This window comes from Malaya genurostris, chromosome 2 (assembly GCF_030247185.1).
Source record: "Malaya genurostris strain Urasoe2022 chromosome 2, Malgen_1.1, whole genome shotgun sequence".
Taxonomy (NCBI): Eukaryota; Metazoa; Arthropoda; class Insecta; order Diptera; family Culicidae; genus Malaya; species Malaya genurostris.
In genome coordinates this window covers 99,996,338-100,019,578 of record NC_080571.1, presented here as the reverse complement: position 1 = coordinate 100,019,578, position 23,241 = coordinate 99,996,338, and the positions used below count along the sequence as shown (strand labels likewise).

The 23,241-nt window shown below is 38.6% G+C and overlaps 2 protein-coding genes across 3 annotated transcripts; one reads left to right on the top strand and one right to left on the bottom strand.

Moving 5' to 3' along the window:
- The first annotated feature begins 828 nt into the window (after nt 1-828).
- Nucleotides 829-18,937, top strand: LOC131427821 (hormone-sensitive lipase). Of its 2 annotated transcripts, none has more exons than XM_058591351.1 (6): nt 829-3,259; nt 3,326-3,603; nt 7,982-8,137; nt 8,216-8,453; nt 8,520-8,645; nt 17,476-18,937. In XM_058591351.1, exons 1-6 carry the CDS (start codon nt 1,499-1,501, stop codon nt 17,584-17,586), a joined length of 2,670 nt encoding a protein of 889 aa, XP_058447334.1. In that variant the 5' UTR covers nt 829-1,498; the 3' UTR covers nt 17,587-18,937. The 2 variants fall into 2 exon arrangements, with proteins under 2 accessions (XP_058447334.1, XP_058447335.1); XM_058591352.1 differs by having other exon boundaries at nt 830-3,259; nt 8,000-8,137.
- A 200-nt stretch (nt 18,938-19,137) lies between these two features.
- LOC131427822 (probable N-acetyltransferase san) lies at nt 19,138-20,307 on the bottom strand. Its single transcript, XM_058591353.1, has 2 exons — nt 20,165-20,307; nt 19,138-20,026 (listed from the first exon to the last, which is right to left on the bottom strand). The coding sequence occupies exons 1-2, from the start codon at nt 20,170-20,172 to the stop codon at nt 19,423-19,425; spliced, it is 612 nt and encodes a 203-aa protein (XP_058447336.1). The 5' UTR covers nt 20,173-20,307; the 3' UTR covers nt 19,138-19,422.
- Between the last annotated feature and the right edge of the window lie 2,934 nt (nt 20,308-23,241).

Genomic DNA, 23,241 nt, shown 5'->3' with positions numbered 1-23,241 from the left:
TCCAAATTAAGCAGAAATGCATTTAAATGAACTCGATTTTCGGAGTTTAATCGAAACTATGGATGAAACCAACGAACGAGGACAATGATCTGCTTCCAGCGATTCATCCGTACACTTCAACTGCTAGCTTTTCTGGGCAGTAGGATTCGGTGTAATATGCCGGTTTCAAAATAGTTTTGTGTCGTTTGATTGCGCAGCAGTGCAAACAGTATTTCACCTTGTTGGCCACTATTCGAGGATTACTAGTGGAATTCCACAAAGAAATCATTTCACGTACGTTATGCAGGCACCGCAGAGCACTAGCCTCGCTCAGCTCGTTGTCTGTCTTTTCCATGTCTTCCTTCTCACACAACGGTTTCAAGTCAAGACCTGAATTTTGAACTTGGCTTTATAAAAGACATAAATCATATTCCTCAATTTTTACATTCCGCTCGAGTCAGGTTAATCCATTAAAATGTTCCGTAATATAATAACCGATCTGAAATTTATTTTGTTTACATTCATCTTGCCTTCGATATGCAGTAACCAAGGTTATGGTGACTGTTATTCAAAATCAATAAATATATCAACTTGTGCTGCCAGTTTAAAAAAATTCACTAGCGTTTCCGATTTGACATTTCCAGTTACTGAGGGGTAGTTAAATTTACGAGACAGTTTTGATAGACGAGTGGCAGGTCGTGTCGTCGATTTAGTCGTATCAATTTTTATTCGTGCATAAAATGTACGAAAAACTCTAATTGTAAGTATTTTATTTCTATCATGTACTTTTCTGGATTGCGTATCCGCATATCTTTCAATATAGTATCTTTAACTACTGTCACGACTTGTCAAACAATTTTATTTTGACGTGTATTCCTATTATTTTTGGATATCGATAGTAAAAAAAATCGCTCCAGGATATTCTGTCGTCCAGCTGCTAGTTTTTTCTTCGTCTCAATCTGTGAAAATTAATTTTAGATTATCTTCTCAGCAAGCAATTCATTCTTGAATAATTGAACTAGTGATAATCTGAAACTGTGACATTCCAGAACATAATCATGAGCTGTTAGGACGTAACAGTACTCACTGCATTACCTATCTATTGAAATTTTCGAGGAACGATTGCATATTTCAATAAATCAAGAACTGAAATAAAAAAGTATGTGGGAATTCATCTGATGGAGCCAATGACATAACAAACAAATCTGATAGAGTGAGTCAGTCGACCCACAAACGACCGTCACTTGGAATTTCTTAGTACCAGGCAGCTTGATAACATAACATATAAGCAGCTTCCATTGAAAGAGTTATGCTACGAAGATGTACCGTAATCAGTAATCCGGTATTGCAGTGCACAACAAGCACACCGGTTCGTCGCAAGAGAAACTGATAAGACAGAACCCAAACAGTAATAAAATTTCAAGCACGCAGCACTTCGGCATTCTTATCGCTGCTCAGTCTGTAGCTGCAAGTGAAGTTGGTTGGTTGGTTTAAAATTAGTGAAACGTTAGAATCAATCATGTCGATGCTACCCGAAATAGAACCAGTAGATTACGAAACCGGAACTGATGCCAACGGTGCCATTGTTCAGATAGACTCTGGGAGTGAGACGGAATCTTTGGAAACGAAATTAAACTGCAATTCGGATGAACTTTTCCTGTTTGATACGTTGATTGAATTGTGTAGGAACAATATAAAATATTTTGTAGATGATGAAACAGAGAGTGGACTGCGAATCCATGGCGCCTTCGTAGGAATGATTGATCATATTGAGACTGCTAAGCCGTTAGTGAAGGAAATTAAAGGTTTTGTTCAGGAATACGACTTTGATCTGACCTGCCCGGGCAATGGCTTTAGAAGTTTTCTGTACGTAATGAATAACTGTGTTAAAACTACTTTGAAGCTCGCAAGGTATGTGATGGAAAACAGAGGTAGCATGCTGTTCAGGAAGACTGTCTATGTGAAGGAAGTAGAAGCGTACAACCATTTGATGGCTAGTCTTTGCACGTGCCTTAAGCACTGCCGCACGCTTCGTCAGTGGAGTAAATCTGGAGAGCTTTTTCCTATATCACATTCGGTTGAAGAACTACTTGGTAGAGCGGAAGCCATCAATCAGTTTTGTTTTTACGGGCGCTGTCTTGGTTTTCAATTTTGTGAGTCTATGAGACCGTTGTTGAAATTCATTTCCATTGGAATGGCCGGCTTTTCGGAGGGTTATTATTCTGAAGGGGGCAAAATATCGAAAGCCACTAGCCTGATGTACACCAGCACAAAATATATGCTGGATCCGGAACTAAGAGCGCGTCGAATTGTTAACATTTCTCAGCACTCAAATGTGGAGTTTTGCAAAGCATTTTGGTTCCTGGCTGAATCCGAATTGATGCATTCGCTGCCGTCCTTTGTTGGGTTCAAAGTAAAAGTAAGCCGAGCCGTCACCATCCCTCCAGAACCGATCGCCCTGAAGGCGGAAAAATCGAATGAAATTATCGACATTCCAATACCGAAAAGCTATAGCGGAGCCGGTCCCATTAAAGTTCGCCTTATCAGCGCCGTCAAACGCAAGGGAATGATAGGACAGAAAGTTAACCCTCGTAGTACAATCCATCCACCATCTTCGGGGCTGCTGTTTCACTGTCATGGCGGAGGATTCGTTGCACAAAGTTCGAAGTCACACGAGAGCTACCTGCGCGAATGGGCTGTCGCGCTGAATATTCCGATTCTTTCGATTGATTACAGTCTCGCTCCGGAAGCACCTTACCCACGAGCTCTCGAAGAAGTTTTCTACGCATACTGCTGGGCTTTGAAAAACTACGAACTACTGGGCACGACTGGAGAGAAAATCATACTTGCAGGCGACTCCGCTGGTGCCAACTTGAATCTAGGTTGTGTTATGCGCTGTATCGAAATGGGTGTTCGACTCCCGGACGGGATATTCCTGGCGTATTGTCCAGTTCTGATCAGTTTCGTTCCTAGCCCTGCCCGAATGCTTTGCTTGATGGATCCACTGCTACCATTTGGGTTTTTGATGCGTTGCTTAAAGGCCTACGCCTGTCCGAGCAAGGAAGTGCTGGAGCACAATCAACGACGGCTGAAGGAGCGGGAAGCTATTGTTAATGCCGGAAACTCTACCAACAATTCGACATCTTCATACGTGATGGTTCAGAAGGTGCTTGAATCCGATGGTAAAACCGGTAGGATTGGCGATGATAATAAATCGGACAATTCAGAATCTCCGGAGAACTCTGCCTGGGATCAGCTTAACAGTATTGGTACTGTACAGGTTAGGGCTTATTTTTGCGGTCTAGTGAAAGAGAATGTTATTTATTATTTAATTCCTACCAATTAGGTAAACAATCAACACCTAAGCCCGGTCAGTGACACCATCAGCGACACACTGGCACTAAAAAGTCAAACCGTCGGAAACACTATCGATTTGATGAGTCCGGACGAAAGTAATACGATTACTTCGCTGGAGGAAGATTCTCAACCGATCACACTGCAGCAAGTCAATCTCGGAACCGAAAGGAGCAACGTTACGGTGATAGATGATCTCGATATGGACTTACCCAGTGATATGAGCTCGGAACAGAACACGAACAAAAATGTGTCCGATTTTATCGAAAGGTTTGTTCGAAGATCATTTTTTTCTTTTCCATATAGGGGATGCAAATAAGAAAAAATACTTATCTACAGAAATGTGGTTAGGTTTTGAGGTGTCAGTGGCCTTGCCAAGTTGTTTCCAATCACTAGTATTTCACCTACTGATTAAAAAATTTCTATCGATTTAAGTGGATAAAGCCAAGTAATTTCATTTAGCTTTGATTAATAGCGAGCAATGTCTTATTTTGTCTGCAGAATCGAAATCGCTATGCTGGCTTTCCCTAACGGAGACGATGGTGTTAAAGGAGTAAGCGATTGTGATGCTAGGTCATTTTTCAAAAATCTGTGATCAAGCCAAAAACCTTTCTGTGCAAAATCTGTGCACGTCTTCCGTACCATAATAGCTGAGCAGAATCATTTCGGTGAACAAAAAAAAGGTTTCACTATTTCCAACCGCTCTGTTCTTTTTTCTGCTAAACTGTTATCGATTTTAAAAAATCTGTGATCGATTGCAGAATCTGTGCAAATCTGTGATCATTTTCAGAAATCTGTGCCATTTTTTAAATCTATGCAGGAAGTTGAAAATCTGTGAAACACAGATTAACCTGTGAAGCTGGCATCCCCGATAAGCGATATATCAGCTGTTTTTTTAAAGATGGGCGAATCTTACAAAAGTAAACAAATCGAATTGCTCTCACCTACCAATTAAAGCTTCAAAATCCTATAATTTTGCCTAAAAATTCAGATTCTACAAAAATCTCAACCTTTTTAATACAAAGAACTATAAAGGGCGAAACTATCATTCCATTTGTATACGTAAGTTTCGCCCTCCGCGTTCCATGACAACCCACATTATCGAAGTGACGGAATGAGCAATGAATTCTTACTCGACTGCATGATTTTTTAGTGCTCGATCGGTTCAGTGCTAGAATTTTCGCCTGAGTTGGCTGCTCGATCAACCTGATTGACAGTGACATCATAAATGTCATTGAATATTCGCTCATTTTATGAATGTGTTAGTGTGAAATTTAAGCGACTTAAGCCATTTCACTACACTAAGCAAAATACCATAGTAACCGTAGCCTGTTTTCCATCGTCATTTCAACTATATGCTTAAATAGTAGAAACAATCATGATATATGACTATTCACCATCTGTATTGTATAAATTACTAGACAACCAAGACTACGACTTGACTAATCTATTTGTATTAATGACTTTTCTGGCATAGTCATCCTGACAATGGTAGTCATCTCAAATATAAGAACAAATAGTTAAAATCACAATTTCTAGTAAGGTGAAATTGCTCTCGAGCCTTGATATATGAGGAGCTAAATAGTTATCGCTACCATGTAAATATGTTCACAATATAATAATGTTACCATAAATAGATACATGGTTTAAAAGACGATTATGTAGTTTGAAAACACTATTCATGTAGTCCATATCAACAGAATTTATGTAGGAAGCACATTATCGTATAGTGTTTTTCAACCTACTAAGTATTACATTTGTGCTGACTATACAAATTGTCAATGAACGGGTGTACTGTTATTGTCACATACAGTTACAATTTAGCAGAAAATTTCGAACATGGGTAACACATCAGTGATGGATTTGAACAAAATATTCTATATTGTGACTGTGTACTTTGGTAGGTCTTACAGGTAGGTAAAGTTTGTAGCCTTACTAGTTTCCGTCGTTGAAATTTAATTTTTCAACAATTTTCCGGCAACGGTTATGTTTTCCAGTGAAATCAACATCTCGTATACGGTTTATTATTCATTATCGGTCGCTGTAGAAACAACATCAAGCGATTGATGAAAAGGAAGATTATCATTTGATTCCCGGATTCAATTCGCTCGAATCCGACGGAAAATCGCAGGTGGGCATCGAGGTTTGCATCTGGACTTGGCTAATAATTTCTTTCCTGCTGCCAATTCCTGCTTCACAAAAAACTCCACCGGACAGAGCCTTGGATCAACTGATGCTATCAAGCAATGCTAAGCAATATTTCACCAGGTATATTATCATTTGATTTGATGCGAAAATAAAATAGAGTTTAATGAAATTATTTTGTTGTTCTTATTTTAGAATTTAAATTCATAAAACTTTTCAACATTAGCTCATGTTTTGCTGATCTTCAGCATTGTTGAATCAACCACTGCTTTTAGTTTCAAAATAACTAGAAGTGAAATGTCAAAAATACCATGACTCTGGTTATAGCAAAAACTACAATGTAAAAAAAATATTCGGTCATGGTTAGGCTAACCATCTCAATCGTATTAGTTATTCATACAATACACTGTTCAATATTACTATTCTAGAGCTGATACCATTCATAGTAAACATGAACTTGACTATTGTTGAAATCATCTAAATTCATAGTCGGCTGAAAACCACTATACGCTCATGGTCAAGTTGGCCCTCTATATAGTAACAGTTACCATACTATTTTTCTGAGTGTACACTCCAGCTAGGGATGTCGGAAATTTCGAATTAATCGATTATTCAATAATCGAGTATAATTTTGAAACCAATCGATTGAAATTTATTCGATTATCTGGGTTATTAATCGATTACTCGATTATTCATTCAATTATTACTATGGGATTTTTTTAATTATACGATTAGCTCAATAATCGAATATTAGTTTTAAGCTATTCGATTAAATATTATTCGATTATCTGGGTTATTAATCGATTACTCGATTAATCGATCAATATTACGACATCCCTAACTCCAGCTAGAGGAATGGATGATGCTGACTAAGGTAGGCCGTTTTGTTAATTTCCAGCGAATTTCAATAGTTTATGTTGGGATTCTAAGAAGAACTGGTTATTTACTAGTTCTGTATATCCGGAAAACATGAAGATTTAAATTTGTATATTCAGTTATATAATGTTTTCGTTTAAAAATAAACTGAAAATCAGCACGAAAACGTGCAAAATCATCAAAAATCAAATTGATTCGGAATCCATTCGGATCTGATAATGTGGGAACAAACGGGGCGATACTTCAATTGCTAGTAAGGAAGGGCGAAACTTTTTTTTTTCTTTATTTCAGATGGTTTACGAGCCTTTTACCACTGGAAATAGTAAATGAGACGATTAAATTACTCGCAGATTTGTCTTAGTCGCGAAAACCAGCCAATTTCATGAAAAATGCGCAAGGACGTATCTTTATAATTCACACGGGAAGCAAAAAAGTAAACAAATCAAAAAAGGGCGAAACTCTTTTTATGTTGATTTATTCAGTGGATATAGATAGAAAGTGGTACAATTTGCATCCCTTTTGACAATAAACTAACAACTCATCGACTAATCATAAATTTATATGAGAATATACGATAATTTCTAAATACGATTTGAAACCAAAATCGAAACATTCATCGATGTTTTTCTCCAATCTGAAATGTACACGGAAAAAAAAACTACCTATTATTTGACTTCTTTTTACTTAATTTTGAGTTCTTCCTTTCATTCGCTCCTTCAATTGTTGTCAAAATACAAAGAGCAAAACCACCCAACAGCGAGAGTTTCGTTCAATAAGCTAAAATTAAGTAAACCGTATTAACTTGAAATTGAGTCAATATGACTCAACTATAGAGTAAATATAACTCATCTTTGAGTATTTTTTTGCACGTGTCTTACGAAAACTACCTAGAGCCACTTTACCTAAAATTAGGTTATTGAACGAAACCCCCAAATTGGGTGGAATGTACTTAAAATTAGGTTGATTTGCGGTTCCGTGTACATAATAGTAATAAACGTCATTATACGCCTAGAAAAAGTTACTCAGAGTTTGAGTACTAGTTACTCATTTTCAAATGATACATGGAAACGTCAAAAAATGAGTATTTACCATCAATGATAATGAGTAACTCTGACTCTAAATTTGAGTTTAACGGAAGAACTCGTTTTTTTTTTTCATTTTCGCTCGATGTTTTCCAGATTTTCACGCAAAAACTAAAACCTTTATGTTGCAAATAAAGCTCGATCTAATAAATTGCTCGTACAATTAATAATGAAATAATTCGACTATTGTTTGTATTTTTCAATATAAAATATCGACGTATAAAATTTTTTTTGTTCCGGGTTGGCGGTTCAATGCATAGGACGCTGGTCTTACAAGCCAGTTGTTGTATGTTCGAGCCCCGACCTGGAAGGATTCTTAGTGTCAGTAGAATCCATAGTACTAGCCATGCAATGATTCTGTACACTAAGAATCGGCTGCGAAGTCTGTTGAAACAGAAAGGCCAAATTCCACAAAAGGAATGTAATGCCAAGACTTTGCTTTTACGTCTAAAATTTTGGTTGCCTTGTTCCACATTAATAACTAACAGCTTCATGGCGCTTATAATCGTAGTTGTTATGTCGAAAATGGTCAAAACAAAAAATAGCTCTTCTTCTTTCAACAGGTATGTGTTGGACACAACCACGAACGCTGCTGGTGAAATGGAACCAATACTGCGACCGATCTCACGTTCGGCTTCAGAAGAAAACGTCGTGTTGGACATTGGCAAGGAAACACTCAGCGTTCAAAATCTGCAAGAAAAGTAAGAATGGCGACCGGCGCTAAAATACTTTCGCTACAGAAAAAAAAACATTTCATCCTGATTTCTTCTCCTTCATAGAGTTTCAAATGTGGCCAGTAATCTTGTGAACCGCGTGTCGTCCACGTTCAATGCCATCACCACTTCGAATCCGATCGCCAGCAGTAGCTCGCAGTCCGATTTTCAGAGTAACTTGGACGCCTTGATTGCACGTAGCCCGTCGGATGAGTTCATATTCGATGTGCCCAAAGATCCTCATCTGTCGCCTTACTGGGCAACGGATGAGGTACTACGTCAATTCCCACCAACGAAGATACTTGTAAGTGTGAAAAATCGGTTCACGTGTTTTTTACGAGTAAAAATCTTCAACGTTATCTGATTACAGACAGTAGTGTTGGATCCATGTTTGGACGATTGTGTGACGTTTGCGAAAAGACTGAAGAAACTCAACAATCCGGTTACGCTGGATATCCTGCCGGGGCTTCCGCATGGCTTCCTTAATTTCGCTACGGTAAGTTTCGGGTTCAGCTGTAAATTGTTTTGTATAAATTTGTTAGGTATACCGAAACGTTTCTACACTCGTGAAGATTCTATGAAAAGATTTTTGAAGTTCGAGATCTTCATAAAAGTTAGTAGCCTCCAAGTGATTTTTGCTGAGTCAACTTTTCTATTTCTTTATATCTTATTTCCAACTGTCGACTTTCTTCAAAACTTGTAATGTGTAAGTTGTATGTAAATGGTACATTCATTTAATTAAAATATATGAGAAAGGCAAAAAATAATATTCAGGTCTGTTTTTCATATCATATGATTTGATGAAAACGAATGTCAACAAAAGCGTATCAATTATGAACAATAAAGAGCGGAATCATTTGGAATAAAGCAGAAGTGGTTTAGAAATCAAGTACAAAAAGCAAGACGAAGGTGAGAATCATTGTTTGGAATAAAGGAGAAACGCTTTATGAATAAAAAAAAGCGGGTGGGTATTGTCGAATTGCAGCAAAATGATTTTTTATTCAACAAGTGAAAAGTAGGAGGCAATTCTAAATTTTGCGGTTGAGTGAGAAGTCCAGCAATGGCTTGAAAAGTGCTCCGCTCCATCAGAAACAACAATAAAACGTTGGTTTGCTGATTTCAAACGTGGTCATAGAGACAGCGATGATGCAGAACGCAGTGGACGACGAAATGAGACGGTAACACCAGAAAACATTAAAAAAATCCACAAAATCGTTTTGAATGATCGAAAAATGAAGTTGCGTGAGTTAGCTGACATCGTAAAGATATCAAAAGAACTACGATATGTGACAATGGATGAAACATGGATTCATCACTTCACTCCGGAATCAAAACGATCGTCATCTGAGTGGACAGCAACTGGTGAATCTCGTCCAAAGAGCACGAAAGCACAACAATCGCCTGGAAACGATATGGCCTCGGTATTTTGGGATGTACGTGGTGTAATATTTATCGACTATCTTGAGAAAGGAAATACCATTAACAGTGGATATTATATAGCGTTATTAGAGCGTTTGAAGGCTGAAATTGCAAAGAAACGACCGCATATGGCAAATGAAAAAAAATTGTTTCATGAAGACAACGCACCGTGTCACAAGTCGATCAAAACAATGGCAAAACTACACGAATAGAACTTCGAAATTTATTTATTTATTTATTTATTGTAAAATCAACAGACACGATGATTAATTCTAATACTATGTAAGAATTTGGTCCTAGTTTTATGCCGTGAAAGATTGAAGTCGAACTCAGATGACAATCGATTAAATGGCCGTTGTAAGCCGATAATCGCACCGTTTATCCCGTAGTTAGTGCGGCGTAAAGGAAGTCGAAGAAAAGCGTTGTTGCGGAGAGCTCGAGGACGAACATTGATGTTGATTTCACGGAGCAAAGTGGGGCAGTCGATTCTATCATTCAAAACGTCTGCTATCATTAAAGCACGCGATAGCTCCCGTCTTACTTGCAGTGTGTCTAGACCGATTAGCAATCCATGACTTTCATAGCTCGGTAGTTGATGATTGGTCCAAGGTAAACGGCGAAGAGCGAATCGAACGAATTTACGTTGAATCGACTCGATTCTATTAACGCCATTGAGGTAGTGAGGGTTCCAAACAACTGAACAATATTCCAGAGTAGAGCGAACGAGTGAACAGTATAGGGATTTCAAGCAGTAAACATCCGTAAAATGCTTAACCATTCTCATCACGAATCCAAGGCAGCGAGAAGCTTTAGCCACAATGTAGTTGGTGTGTTGCCTGAATGTTAACTGCTCGTCAAGAAAAACGCCGAGGTCCTTGATGCACGTCGATCTACCAATCATGAATCGCTCAATAAAGTATTCGAATTTCAAAGGCACTTTTTTCTCGTAAACGTTATGATCGAGCATTTTTCTGGATTAACGGTCATGTGATTCAATTTGCACCAATCCGAAAAGATTGCCAATTGTCGCTGAAGAAACGTCGCATCCTCTAAGGTGCGAATAACACGGTAGATCTTGAGGTCATCTGCAAAAGGTATGCGCGGTCCTTCCAGAGAAAAATTAACGTCGTTAAAGTAAAGCAAGAAGATCAAAGGGCCGAGATGGCTCCCCTGCGGAATTCCAGATGTTGCAACAAATTCTTCCGAAGCACAATCATCAATTTTAACCACAAGATGACGATTCCTGAGATATGATTGTATCCATAGAAGGACGTTTGTACCAAAACCAAGTCGATCCAGTTTTGCTATTGTGATGTCATGGTTAATTTTATCGAAGGCGAGCGAAAGATCGGCATAGATTACGTCCGTCTGAAAACCATTTGACATGGCGTTGCTTACGTAAGATGTAAAGGATAATAGATTGGTGGTTGTGGAACGCTTAGGCATAAACCCATGTTGGGAATCATCGATATACAGCTTGCAATGATTGAAAATTGGAGTCAGTATTACTTTTTCGAACAGCTCGGGGATAGCGCTTATACAAGTTATACCACGGTAGTTGTTTATATCTCTTTTGTCTCCTTTCTTGTAGACCGGAAACATGAATGAAGCTTTCCATAAGTTGGGAAATACTCCCGTAGCTAGTGACATATTAAATAAACGGCAAAGGGGGGCAATTAACCCGGTTAAACATTTCTTTAAGATGACTGCTGGTATGGCGTCTGGGCCTGCAGAGGTGGAAGCCTTCATACCAACGATTGCCGTTTGTATCGATTCCTCGTCTATATTGATCGAGTGCAAAGTATAATTGGATACAGGAACATTATTCGCGGCGCGTGCTATTTCCTGCGGAGATAGAAAATCGCAAGAGAAAACACTTGCGAACCTTTCCGAGAACAGCTGGCAAATTTCTTGAGTAGACGAACCAATACGATCTCCGAATTGCATTTGTGATGGCAAACCAAATTTTTTCCTTTGCTCATTAACATGCTTCCAGAAAGCTCTCGGGTTAGATTTCATTGTACGTTGTATATTATATAAATAACGTGCATGGCAACGCTTCGCGTTTTTTTTTTGTATATCTGATTTATCTTCACATAACGATTTCGCAGAACATATCCACCATGTTTGGAGTATTGTTTCAGAGCAGCTCTTTTGGAAGTTTTCAAATGTCTTAATTCAACAGTTTGCCACGGCGGATGCCGAGAATTTCGTCTGGACCGTTTTGGTACGAAGTAATCAATCGCATACATCAAAACATTACAAAAGGTCTGAACAGCGGCGTTTACATCATCGTTGTCAAGAATTTCATCCCAGTCGATGTTCGATAGGAAGTCAGTCATACTAGTATAGTCGGCTCTTTTAAAATTATAGCTAATGATGGCAGGTGTGTAACGGTTGCTGGACAAACGTTTAGTCTCGAAAATAATATGCAGCGGAGGATGAAGTCGAACAGATTTGACAAGAGGAAATGTTGCAGCACTGATCCTGGGTGCGACGTCAGATTTGCTGGAAAAGCAGAGGTAGAGCATTCGGCCGTTCTCAATGACGACATTATTCAACTGTCGTAACAAATTAAGATTGTACCCGTCGAGCAGAGTGGTAATCCCAATATGGAATGTTGATAACACGGGGTCAGCAAACGAAAATCCATCGGAAGTGGCACACCAATGTAAGCCGGGAAAGTTGAAATCACCGACAATCATGATTTCGTCAATGGGCAGCGCTTGAGCAGACGAAATTTCGTTCAACGACTCAATGTGTGCATTAATAAGCTGTAAGTCACGACAACGGTCCGGAGGAAGATAAATCGCACAAACGAAAAGTGAGAAATCAAATAGTTTAATGCGCACCCATACCTGCTCGACACAAAATCCTGGTGTGTTTTCAACCAGCTGAGCCTTCAGACGACGATGTACCGCAATAAGTACTCCACCTCCTATGCTCTTGGGACTGTTACGAATGCTACGACCAGTACGGAAGACTTCGTAATTAGATCCGTACCCTAGAACGGATAACGTATTTCCGTTGAACCACGTTTCAGAGAGAGCGATGATGTCGTAACAATCGTCCGCACATGCTAGCCGATAATCGCCAATACAAGTGCTTATGCCGCCTACATTTTGGTAGTAGATGTGCAAATTGGATGTATGATTGCCGTTTGTTGCTGTTTGCACAGGATCGGGACGACTTATGAAAGCAGACTGCGGAAGCTCTACTGTGGGGGACGTATCAGGAGCTTCCAGAATGCGAATTTTGGTGTGTCCCGGTGTGGCATAAATCGATGCGTTGTGCTCAGCGCTAGAGCAAGACGGCTGTTGAATGAATTCAGGATGCTGACTTCTGGAAGTGCGAAGCGGGTGAACACTAGAAGGCGACGATACAAAACAATACTTGCCTTGAGAAGGCGTTTGGAAGACTCTCGTAGCACACCCACACACAGGACCGGGACGGCTGGAGAACGCTGGCGGCAGTGGCTCGACTGTGATGGGGGATACGAGAGCTTCCATAGCACCAACTTCAGCGCGTCCCAGCTTTCTCACATCATCACATGATCATAAGTCGGGTGTATTTAATAAAGCCTGCGATGAAGTACCGGGAGACGATTCTGGAATGGTAGGCTCATCAGGTGTTGGTGGTGAAACATCGATCGGTGGGTACCAAATGTTTTTGTTGCGATTGTCCTCAAACTCGCGGAAAAGGACACCTTGAGGCCACGTATCGGGATCGAGTGCAGCGTCGCGATATTAGGGTAGTACCCCGACTTTGAAGGAAATGAAATTCATACTATTGACGTCAATTCCTTTTTTCGCCAGTGGGACAACCTTAACCTCTTCGTTGCACTGAAGACCGTCACTTGTTAGTTGTTCGACCATTTGCTTGGTGACGCTGGGACAAATAAATCCATACCAGAGAGGAAGACGTTGGAACCGTAGAAATGCTGCAATTTTCAACTGGTTTCCGCCCGCAAATAAGTGAATAAGTTGATTCCGATCCTTCTTCGCGACGACGCTTTGCAGCAGGACGAGAAGCGTCGTTGATTTTTACATCGCTATCACTATTACGCCTCGGAGTCGAAACGGAAACTTTGCGAGTAAGGCGCGATATTTGCTGACTGTTTTTTCGTGATTTCGGCTTTCAGCTCAGCACAGACCGATTCCATTTTTTCGGAGACAGCTGCAATTGCGCATCCTAGTGATGAGATCGTCTCCCGAAAACAAACTAGCTTCATTAATTTACAGCATTCATCGTACATCCAAAGCAAATTAGGACTATCGGCTAGTACCTTCAAGAAAGGCTTATTTAATTTGCCACATTTCATATGGACAACATGATGGCAAAACCCTGAGCAAGAGATAAAATCCTCGTCAGGTTTAACGGTTTTCGCACAACGATCGCATGCATCAGCCATAGCACTCGAATTTGAGCCAGCCGACATTGAAACACAGTTGGCGCTACGAACGGTAAATATAACGCGGAAAACGAGATATCTTATTGATGCGTTATCTATGATCAATAATACTACTCGATAACTGAATTTCTAACGGCGGTGAGACTGCTCAATAACACTTTCTAAGCACTGCACTCCAAAACTAGATCAAAAACGGCAAGTCCGTGTATCGAATATGAGCAAAAAGCGAAAACAGAACGATCAAAAACACTCGAAAAAGACAAAAATAATTGCGCTGTCTGCACAACAACAATGGCGGTAGTTTGTTTACCAACAACTGTGTGCTCCCACATCCACCGTGTTCGCCAGATTTGGCTTCCAGCGACTACTTGCTGTTTGCAGACCAGAAAAAAAACATGCTCGCCGGTAAGAAACTTCGCACGAATGAAGAGGTTATCGCTGAAACCGAGGCCTATTTTGAACCAGAAGAAAAATCGTTCTACAAAAGTGTTATTAAAATAAAGGGTGATTTTTTAAGAGCTTGAGAACTTTTTTAAACAATAAAACGCATAAAATTTGCAAAATCTCATCGGTTCTTTATTTTAAACGTTAGATTGGTACATGACATTTACTTTTTGAAGATAATTTCATTTAAATGTTGACCGCGGCTGCGTCTTAGGTGGTCCATTCGGAAAGTCCAATTTTGGGCAACTTTTTCGAGCATTTCGGCCGGAATAGCCCGAATTTCTTCGGAAATGTTGTCTTCCAAAGCTGGAATAGTTACTGGCTTATTTCTGTAGACTTTAGACTTGACGTAGCCCCACAAAAAATAGTCTAAAGGCGTCAAATCGCATGATCTTGGTGGCCAACTTACCGGTCCATTTCTTGAGATGAATTGTTCTCCGAAGTTTTCCCTCAAAATGGCCATAGAATCGCGAGCTGTGTGGCATGTAGCGCCATCTTGTTGAAACCACATGTCAACCAAGTTCAGTTCTTCCATTTTTGGCAACAAAAAGTTTGTTAGCATCGAACGATAGCGACCGCCATTCACTGTAACGTTGCGTCCAACAGCATCTTTGAAAAAATACGGTCCAATGATTCCACCAGCGTACAAACCACACCAAACAGTGCATTTTTCGGGATGCATGGGCAATTCTTGAACGGCTTCTGGTTGCTCTTCACTCCAAATGCGGCAATTTTGCTTATTTACGTAGCCATTCAACCAGAAATGAGCCTCATCGCTGAACAAAATTTGTCGATAAAAAAGCGGATTTTCCGAATGGACCACCTAAGACGCAGCCGCGGTCAACATTTAAATGAAATTATCTTCAAAAAGTAAATGTCATGTACCAATCTAACGTTTAAAATAAAGAACCGATGAGATTTTGCAAATTTTATGCGTTTTATTGTTTAAAAAAGTTCTCAAGCTCTTAAAAAATCACCCTTTATTAGAGCGGTGCTGGAATGATTGTGTTGCTCTTGATGAAGATCACGTTGGTAAATAGAGTTAATTTTGAATTTTTTTCTCTGTTAGACTCGGGACTTTCCAGGCCATGTGCTAGAACTAACTGAATTAATCATTGCTTTTTTTGAAATCTTGAATGATCTGAATCACAGTCTGTTTGAGTAATCAGTTCACCAGAAATGTTAAACTGATCTGCTAGAACCAGATCAATTATAGAAACATTTTTCATAGAAGATAAACTTGTTGGGCTATTTGGAAATAGAACTGACAAAAACCAGTGAACAGTTCATTATGAAGAACTCGTACTTTCTGATCATTTTGCTGGTTATTCCATGAAAGATGGTTGGCATTTAGAACCCTATCAAGTTTTTGAAAATCTTATTTGCTTTATTTGCTCATCATTGCATTGAAAATGGGATGACATGACGGACGTACCTATTATTTATTAAGTAACAGCAAAGACATCATATTAACAAGATATCCAGCTCTCACATTTTCCGAACAAATCATTGGCAACAACATTTTTTGCGAGCATGGCGCCCTCAAGCGAGTCCGCATCGAATCTCGTGCACAGAAGTAGGGGAGAGAAATGTCAAATTCGTGCGCGCCAAAATAGTAGCACTGCGCACCCATACAATTGACATGATATGTTGAATGTGACACCGTGCGATGGCGTTGCTGAACTGAAGATTTACTTTGCTCCAAGCTGACAGGGTCTGCGTAATAGGCACCTTACAAAAAAATGAGCTAGGTGTGGCAACCGAAAGGTTTTGTTAAATTTTAGGTATATGTGCATCTAAGGATTTAAAATTAGATTTTATTGGATGAGTTTAAATCTTTTTGTCTGACATAACATTGTCAATAATTCATTTTAGGAATTTTGGAAGAATTTTGTTTTTTGTCGCTAAAAATCGACTCTGAAAGAATATCGTATATGGTAACACCTTGGCTGAAATCGATTCTTTGAAAGAAGAGTTGTTCCTTAAGGACTATTTTCTTATTTATATATCGAGATACCGGGAAAATACTTCAATCATCTATTTGCCACCCTGTATTTTCAGTATAAACCAATATATACTGCAAATGAATCATTGTCGTACTATTCCAAACTCAAACGTACATATCTACTGATCAGTATGGTTTTATGCCTGGGCGATCGGTCAACACGAATCTGTTGGATTTTACATCAACCTGTATCACTAGGATGAAAGAAAAATCTCAAACTAAAGCAAATTTATGCCGATCTGAAAGCAGTGTTTGATCGAATAGATCATCAAATACCTATAACGAAGTTGTCCCGACTAGGCGCTTCGAGAATGTTTATTAAATGGCTGAGCTATTATTCATGCCACAGAGTTCTAAGTTTGCAGTTAGGCTCGTGTATTTCTTCTCCTTTTACGAATAAATCCTCAGGGCAGTAACCTAGGTCCATTACTGTTTGTGCTGTTCTTTAAAGACGCTTCTTTGCCACTAGGCGTTGAATGCAGACTAGTTTAAGCTGATGACTTGAAACTGTATCTGGCAGTCCGATCTATTGAAGATTGTGCTCGTCTTCAGGAACTTTCAAATATAACTTACTGGAATCATTAGAACGACGAAGAAATATGCAGCAAACGTTACATGTGGCTAAAGTAATCAATGGCGACATTGATTCCACAAAAATTTTACTTCCGTGCTTCTCAACGATTTCTCCCCTCAACGAATCTACTTCAACACAAGTTTTCATCGTGCTACATTTAGACTGCATGAACCAATAACAGCATGCATTCGTGCATTTTCCAAAGTTGACCATCTCGTTGAATTTGGTGAACCGGTGCACGTTCACACCCACGATCGTTTGTACTAAGTGCTATTCATTAAGACTATCAAATATCACATGAATTTTTTTAACAAATAAACAATTCCACGTATATAAAGAAAACCAAAAGACAGTTTATGAAAATCTCTACCTCACAATGGAATTCGTAAGTCCGAATATTATGGTAGTCCTCAGAGTAGACAGTAGCTTCTAGATCCAGAATAATCTACATAAATTTTACCGTTTATTTTCAGATCTCCAAGGAAGCTCACGAGGGTTCAAAAGCGTGCATTCGTCGCATAGCAGAACTGTTGGATCAGGCCGATCTTCCAATTGATGAGAAAGCCCCAGCTGACTGCTGTTAGCGGTTCGGGCACTGCCTCGACGGATCAAAAGTATTGTTTCGCAAAGGTAGTGAACACGTTGCCAGGGTCTAGTCGGCAGGCCGCTCGGACATAATTATTCTCATTATATATGCTATTGTGCAAAAACAAAATTATTAACAGAGGCTATGCTCTTTTTTTGGCCGCTACTGCGCCCTCAAGGGGAAAAGTAACAGTACTACTAACATGACGTTAAGTAATCGCTTTTTCATTAGTGTGTCAACCGTACCCATGATGGCACAGAACCTTACACCACTTGCCTTATCCATCACAAGCAGAAAATAATGTTCTATGTCATCATGAGTGGCGTGCAGAACATAGCTACGAGTAAATTAGATATACCGTATTTAAAAAATACATATTTTCGCAACGTTTATAAAACAGATTTGAAAAAAAAACAGATTGGAAATTTAATTTCCTCGAGAAAATATCGTTGGCCTTTGTCTAGGGTCCGAAACTGATTCCAAACCAAATAAAACCTAGGCAGTTGTTATCACAGATTGAGTATACTAAAATGCAAATATACATAGCGCAGCTTTTTCTTACAACAAAGCAATAACAATAAAATCAAGGCAACATACAAACAAACAATTGGATCACGATTCAAGTTAAACATTTTTTGTTCCGAAGATCAACGTTGTTCTCAATATTTCCATTATTGTGTCTCTGCTATGCTGACATGATTTTTGCTCAGTCGCGAAACGAAATCCAGCAACTAACTGTACAACCTTTCTAAGCTTTTTCAACCGTATTGACTAGGCTATGAGTCCAACAAATGAAAATATTGATGAAACAACGAAACTAAATCAAATGTACCTAAACAAATATTTGACAGCAATCAGAAACACTAGAACCGAACCACTGAACTACTGAGTTGTGCTATTTACTACTAATACAATATAACTGAGGTCAGTCTTGCCATGTGCTCAAGTTTGATATTAAAACTATGTGTAAAATTGGCTGTTATTTATATCATAGGAATTACATTGCGTTCAATCCTTATGCATGTGTTTGGAAACCAAAGACATAAAAAAACCTGATTAATGTTCCAAGATTTATACACGTTGTTTCGTTGTTGAATAACAAGTTAAACAAATAAGAAAATTTTCTTTTACAAAATACTTAACGTTTCACCCGAGGGAATGCATGAACTATATTTACAAGCTCATAACTTTCATACGGTGGCAACTAACACAGATCACGGGGAAAGGAGTGCAACTATAAAATAAAGAAACATTTCAGATTTGAAAAAAACCATTGGTAAAAAGCATGAAATAAGTTATTCTTCAAATGTTAAATCATTGTGTAATATAAAAAGTAATAAAAGTAGAAATGGGATTTTTTTCTAGTTTTAAATAAACACAATCCCTCGAATACGTTGAAATCGTATTTATGGTATATGCTAAAGAATCGATAGCTGAGCTGAAAATTTGAAAAAAAAATTTACTTGTAACAGGTTCAGACGAAGCAATTTTACTAACGTCGGACAGCCGGTTGTGATATTATTCTATTTGAAAACCCCAAAACAAAATATCACTGCTACGCTTACCTTTATTCGATTTCTATTAAACACTGACATATTGTTTTGTTTTTTGGAGAACGCCGCGCCTGTTTCTCGCCAGTACATACACGATTTAAACACAATGTAACTATTCCCCATCTAGAGCGAGGTTTCGACGAGAGAATGCTTCGTTCGTTCGTAACGATGGTGCACGGTTGCTGCTATTGATGTTATCGACGACAAAGCACGGAATCGAACGGTAATAAATTAACAAAACCAAACCAGCTTACTAGCATCTAATATCTGCAACCAGTTGCTTATCGATTCTTTTCCGGTGCCTGCTGTTGCGATGTTGAATTTTGGATACTCTGGCTACTTTGATTTACTTGGATATTGTTGTTGTTGTTATTCCCTGCTATTCCGTTGTGGTGATGCTGCACCTGCTGTTGGTTTCCAGATCGCTTGAACAGAGTTTTCTGCAGCACATGAGCATCGGCCGGTTCAATTCGTTTGTAATAGTGTTGCTTCGTTTCCACAATTTCGAATCCAAACTTTTTATAGAACTCAATCGCTCCCTCGTTGTCCACTTTCACATGCAAAAATATGCTATCGAAATTTCCGTCTTTCTCCACATAGTTCAGTATGTGCTTAACCATCACCGTTCCGATCCCGAGTCTCCGGTAAGGATACAGGCAACCCAGTGTCATGATGTACAACCGTCGCATGTTTTCTGTAGTGTCGATTCGGGAACAGACTGCTCCGACCACTACATCGTTATAATAGGCAAGTTTAGCTAGCTCTCCCGATTCCAGCACATCCAAATAAAATTTGTCATTGTAGAGAACCGGAAGTACAACGGTGTTTATCTTTTTTAGCTGTTTCAGATTATGATGGGTCACATCTCCCAACTCGATGTTTGCTCTGAAAAAATTGATTTTGAATTAAATATCGCATGCATCGAACACCGAGCAAACAAAAGAAAAGCTTTCAATTTGAGGTTAGAAAGAACGTAAGAACCATCAACTTGTTAAAATACTGTTCAATTGTCACCTCATTTACCTGGTCATTGTTAATGTTGAGATGCTTTAGTACCGAATTCAATTTTATTGAATACCACAATATAAGCACCAGAGAACTTAGTTTAATGGCTAATTTTTCATGAAGTGCACTACTCCAAATTTCATGGATAGAAGAATAGTAGAAATCTGACGTAAGGTACTCAAATGTCAAATTGATTTTTGGACCGGGATGCCAGGACCAATTTATTCGTCGTACACTGAGAAAAATATACACTCATTAAATAGTCCGTTAGCGACGGCCTCCTGTCACGACGCCATCTTGATGAGATCAAAATCGGAACTTCAAAATCAGCTGATTGTAACGTAAACAAAAAAACAGTAATACATTTGTTTTACGCGTTTACCTTGTTTAATGCACGAAAATTAGTGAATTTTGGGTCGTCTCACAATAACCTGTCGGTTTACCTAAAATACAGCAGACAGTGTTTTGGGACATCAAGTGGAGATAATTTTCACAATTTGAGAGTCGCGATGAGTATCAAAACATCGCAGTGTTTGGGGCTCGAAACGCGAGGGGCTCAACGTAATCGGTATACTTTCAAATGGCTGGTGCTCACATACCGGTGTCAGATGGGCGGTTAGCGACCCTTACACCAAAGACATCATATTAACAAGATATCCAGCTCTCACATTTCCCGAACAAATCTTTGGCAACCTCCTTTTTTGCGACCATGGCGCCCTCAGGCGAGTCCGCATCGAATCACGTACATAGAAGTAGGGGAGAGAAATGCCAAATTCGTACGCGCCAAAATAGCAGCACTGCGCACCCATACAATTGACATTATATGTTCAATGAGACGCCGTGCGATGGCGTTGCTGAACTGAAGATTGAGATCGCTCCAAGCTGACAAGGTCTGCTTACACGCTCTTTGAACATAACTCATGGTTTGAGTTGCGTTCACTCAAATTCATAAACTGGAAGAATATGTCAAAATTTGAGTATGGATTAGAGTAAAATTTACTAAGGCCATTCTCTCGCATTTATTCATACATTAGAGAAAGCGTTGAGTTTTCAAACATTTGAGTGAAAAAAATATTTCTAGCAGTTCTGTGCATTTACTTTATCGGAAGATTCGTATCGAATTTAAGAGTGCAAGAATACGCCGTTTTTCATTACCGTTTCTAGATCCGGCTTTTGAAACCATGGATCATCAATCATAGATGTGTTCAATAGTAATTTTGTGGTTTCAATTATGCTAAGTGAGACATCCTACATAAGGATATCAAAATCGTTCGATTTTAATTCCAATGCGGTTAAATTGAACAGCTTTCAATCACTTTTTTGAACTTCCTATTTGAAAGAAAGAAGAATGATTTTAATTAGGGAATCCTTTTATATAAACATTAACGAAAAAGAATTTATTTATTTTGTGTCAAATTTTGAAAAAAGGATTAATTTCTTATTTTGAGTAAAATATACTCAAATATTGACAGCTTCGTCCCTTACTCAAAAATGAGTAGATATGTGTAACTCAAGTTCAGAGTACGTGCACTTTTTAATGAATTTGAGTGGTGTGGCACTCAATTTTGAGTTATGTTCAATGAGAGTGTACACGATCATTAAAAGTGTCATCACAGACTAACAGACAGGACACTTAAATTAGATTCTTTAAACTTTTTAACGGTCATTTCGAATATTCCTTTAGTTTGGACAGTACTCGCATATGGCATGATAGCGCCACGTTACCCTATCAAAAACATCCTGTCTGTCATCTAGACTGTGTTTATTTTTTTCATTTACCAACAGAGTTGCCATTCATACAGAATTACCTGTAATGAATTGATTTGTATACGTCCATGCAAATTTCATGCAGGATACAGATTTGATACATATTGCCAAAACTATATACAGAATTCTACTACTTCTCATCCTTCAACGCAAATCAAAATTGAACCCGTTTTGTTACAATATTTACACTCTTCTGGTCTGCCACCACTTAATGTTTAGGTGAAAATTACCAACACAATCAAAAATAGTCTAGATAAACAACGTTGAGAAAAATAAATGATTACCTTCCAACATCACTAAAAAAGTTAAATATATTATCAACGTAATCCAAAAATTTATTGACGAAAAATTATTTTTATAAGAATTTACTCTTACTGTCATGTCTGTTAATCTGTGGTGTCATTACTTAGAAGCAATTTTTTTTTTAATGAACGTGTAAATGTAGTAAAAATGAATGTACGATTCAGACGATCCGTCTTCTTCCGTCACCGTCAGCTTCTTTAACGGAACATTTACACGCTCCGTCCGTCAAGACCGTGACGTTAAGTATGAATGTCTCCATAGGAATTATGTAATTAATGTTGTCGGTGACGGTGACGGAGGTTGATTGTGACGAAAGGAGACGGATCGTCTGAATCGTACAGAACTCTCCATCAGCGTTGCCAACTCTACCGAGTTATCGGTATTTATACCGATTTTTGTACTCGATACACGAATACAGATATGCCAAGGGGCAAATCACTCTAAACTCTAGACAATCTCATACTAATAAACTCATGTCATTCCAAAACAAATTTCTCTAATCTCTTTTAATCCCAACTAGTCTAGATACATTCGGGTAATTTAAAACTAATCCAACCTAATTTTGCCTAATCTTGTTTGAAGTGTATCTGTCATTCGAGCTCCCACGCAGAGATGCCATTTATACAGATTTATCTGTATTATACAGATTTTTACATGCACATACAGATTTAATACAGAGTACAGATTTTATACAAATTTCTCAAATTAAATACAGATTTACACAGATACCACAAAAAGTAAGAAAGAAATAATGAAACTGTTCCGTCTGAGCGTGTTTGATTACCCATATTCAAATGAAAATTTTTTCGTGCAGCGTCATGAAACTTTATTGTCAGACTGAAAAATTGTATGACCTGACTTGACGTTGCGTATTGGGCGTTTGAATTCCATGTTTGAATTCCAAGTCATCATTTTCAAACGAAAAAAGTATTTGGATTTACAATTCAGTTGTGGTTGATAACAAAAACAATTAAATTTCGTCGTTGAATGTTCATGTCCGTGCGGCAAGGACTTACGATATAAAG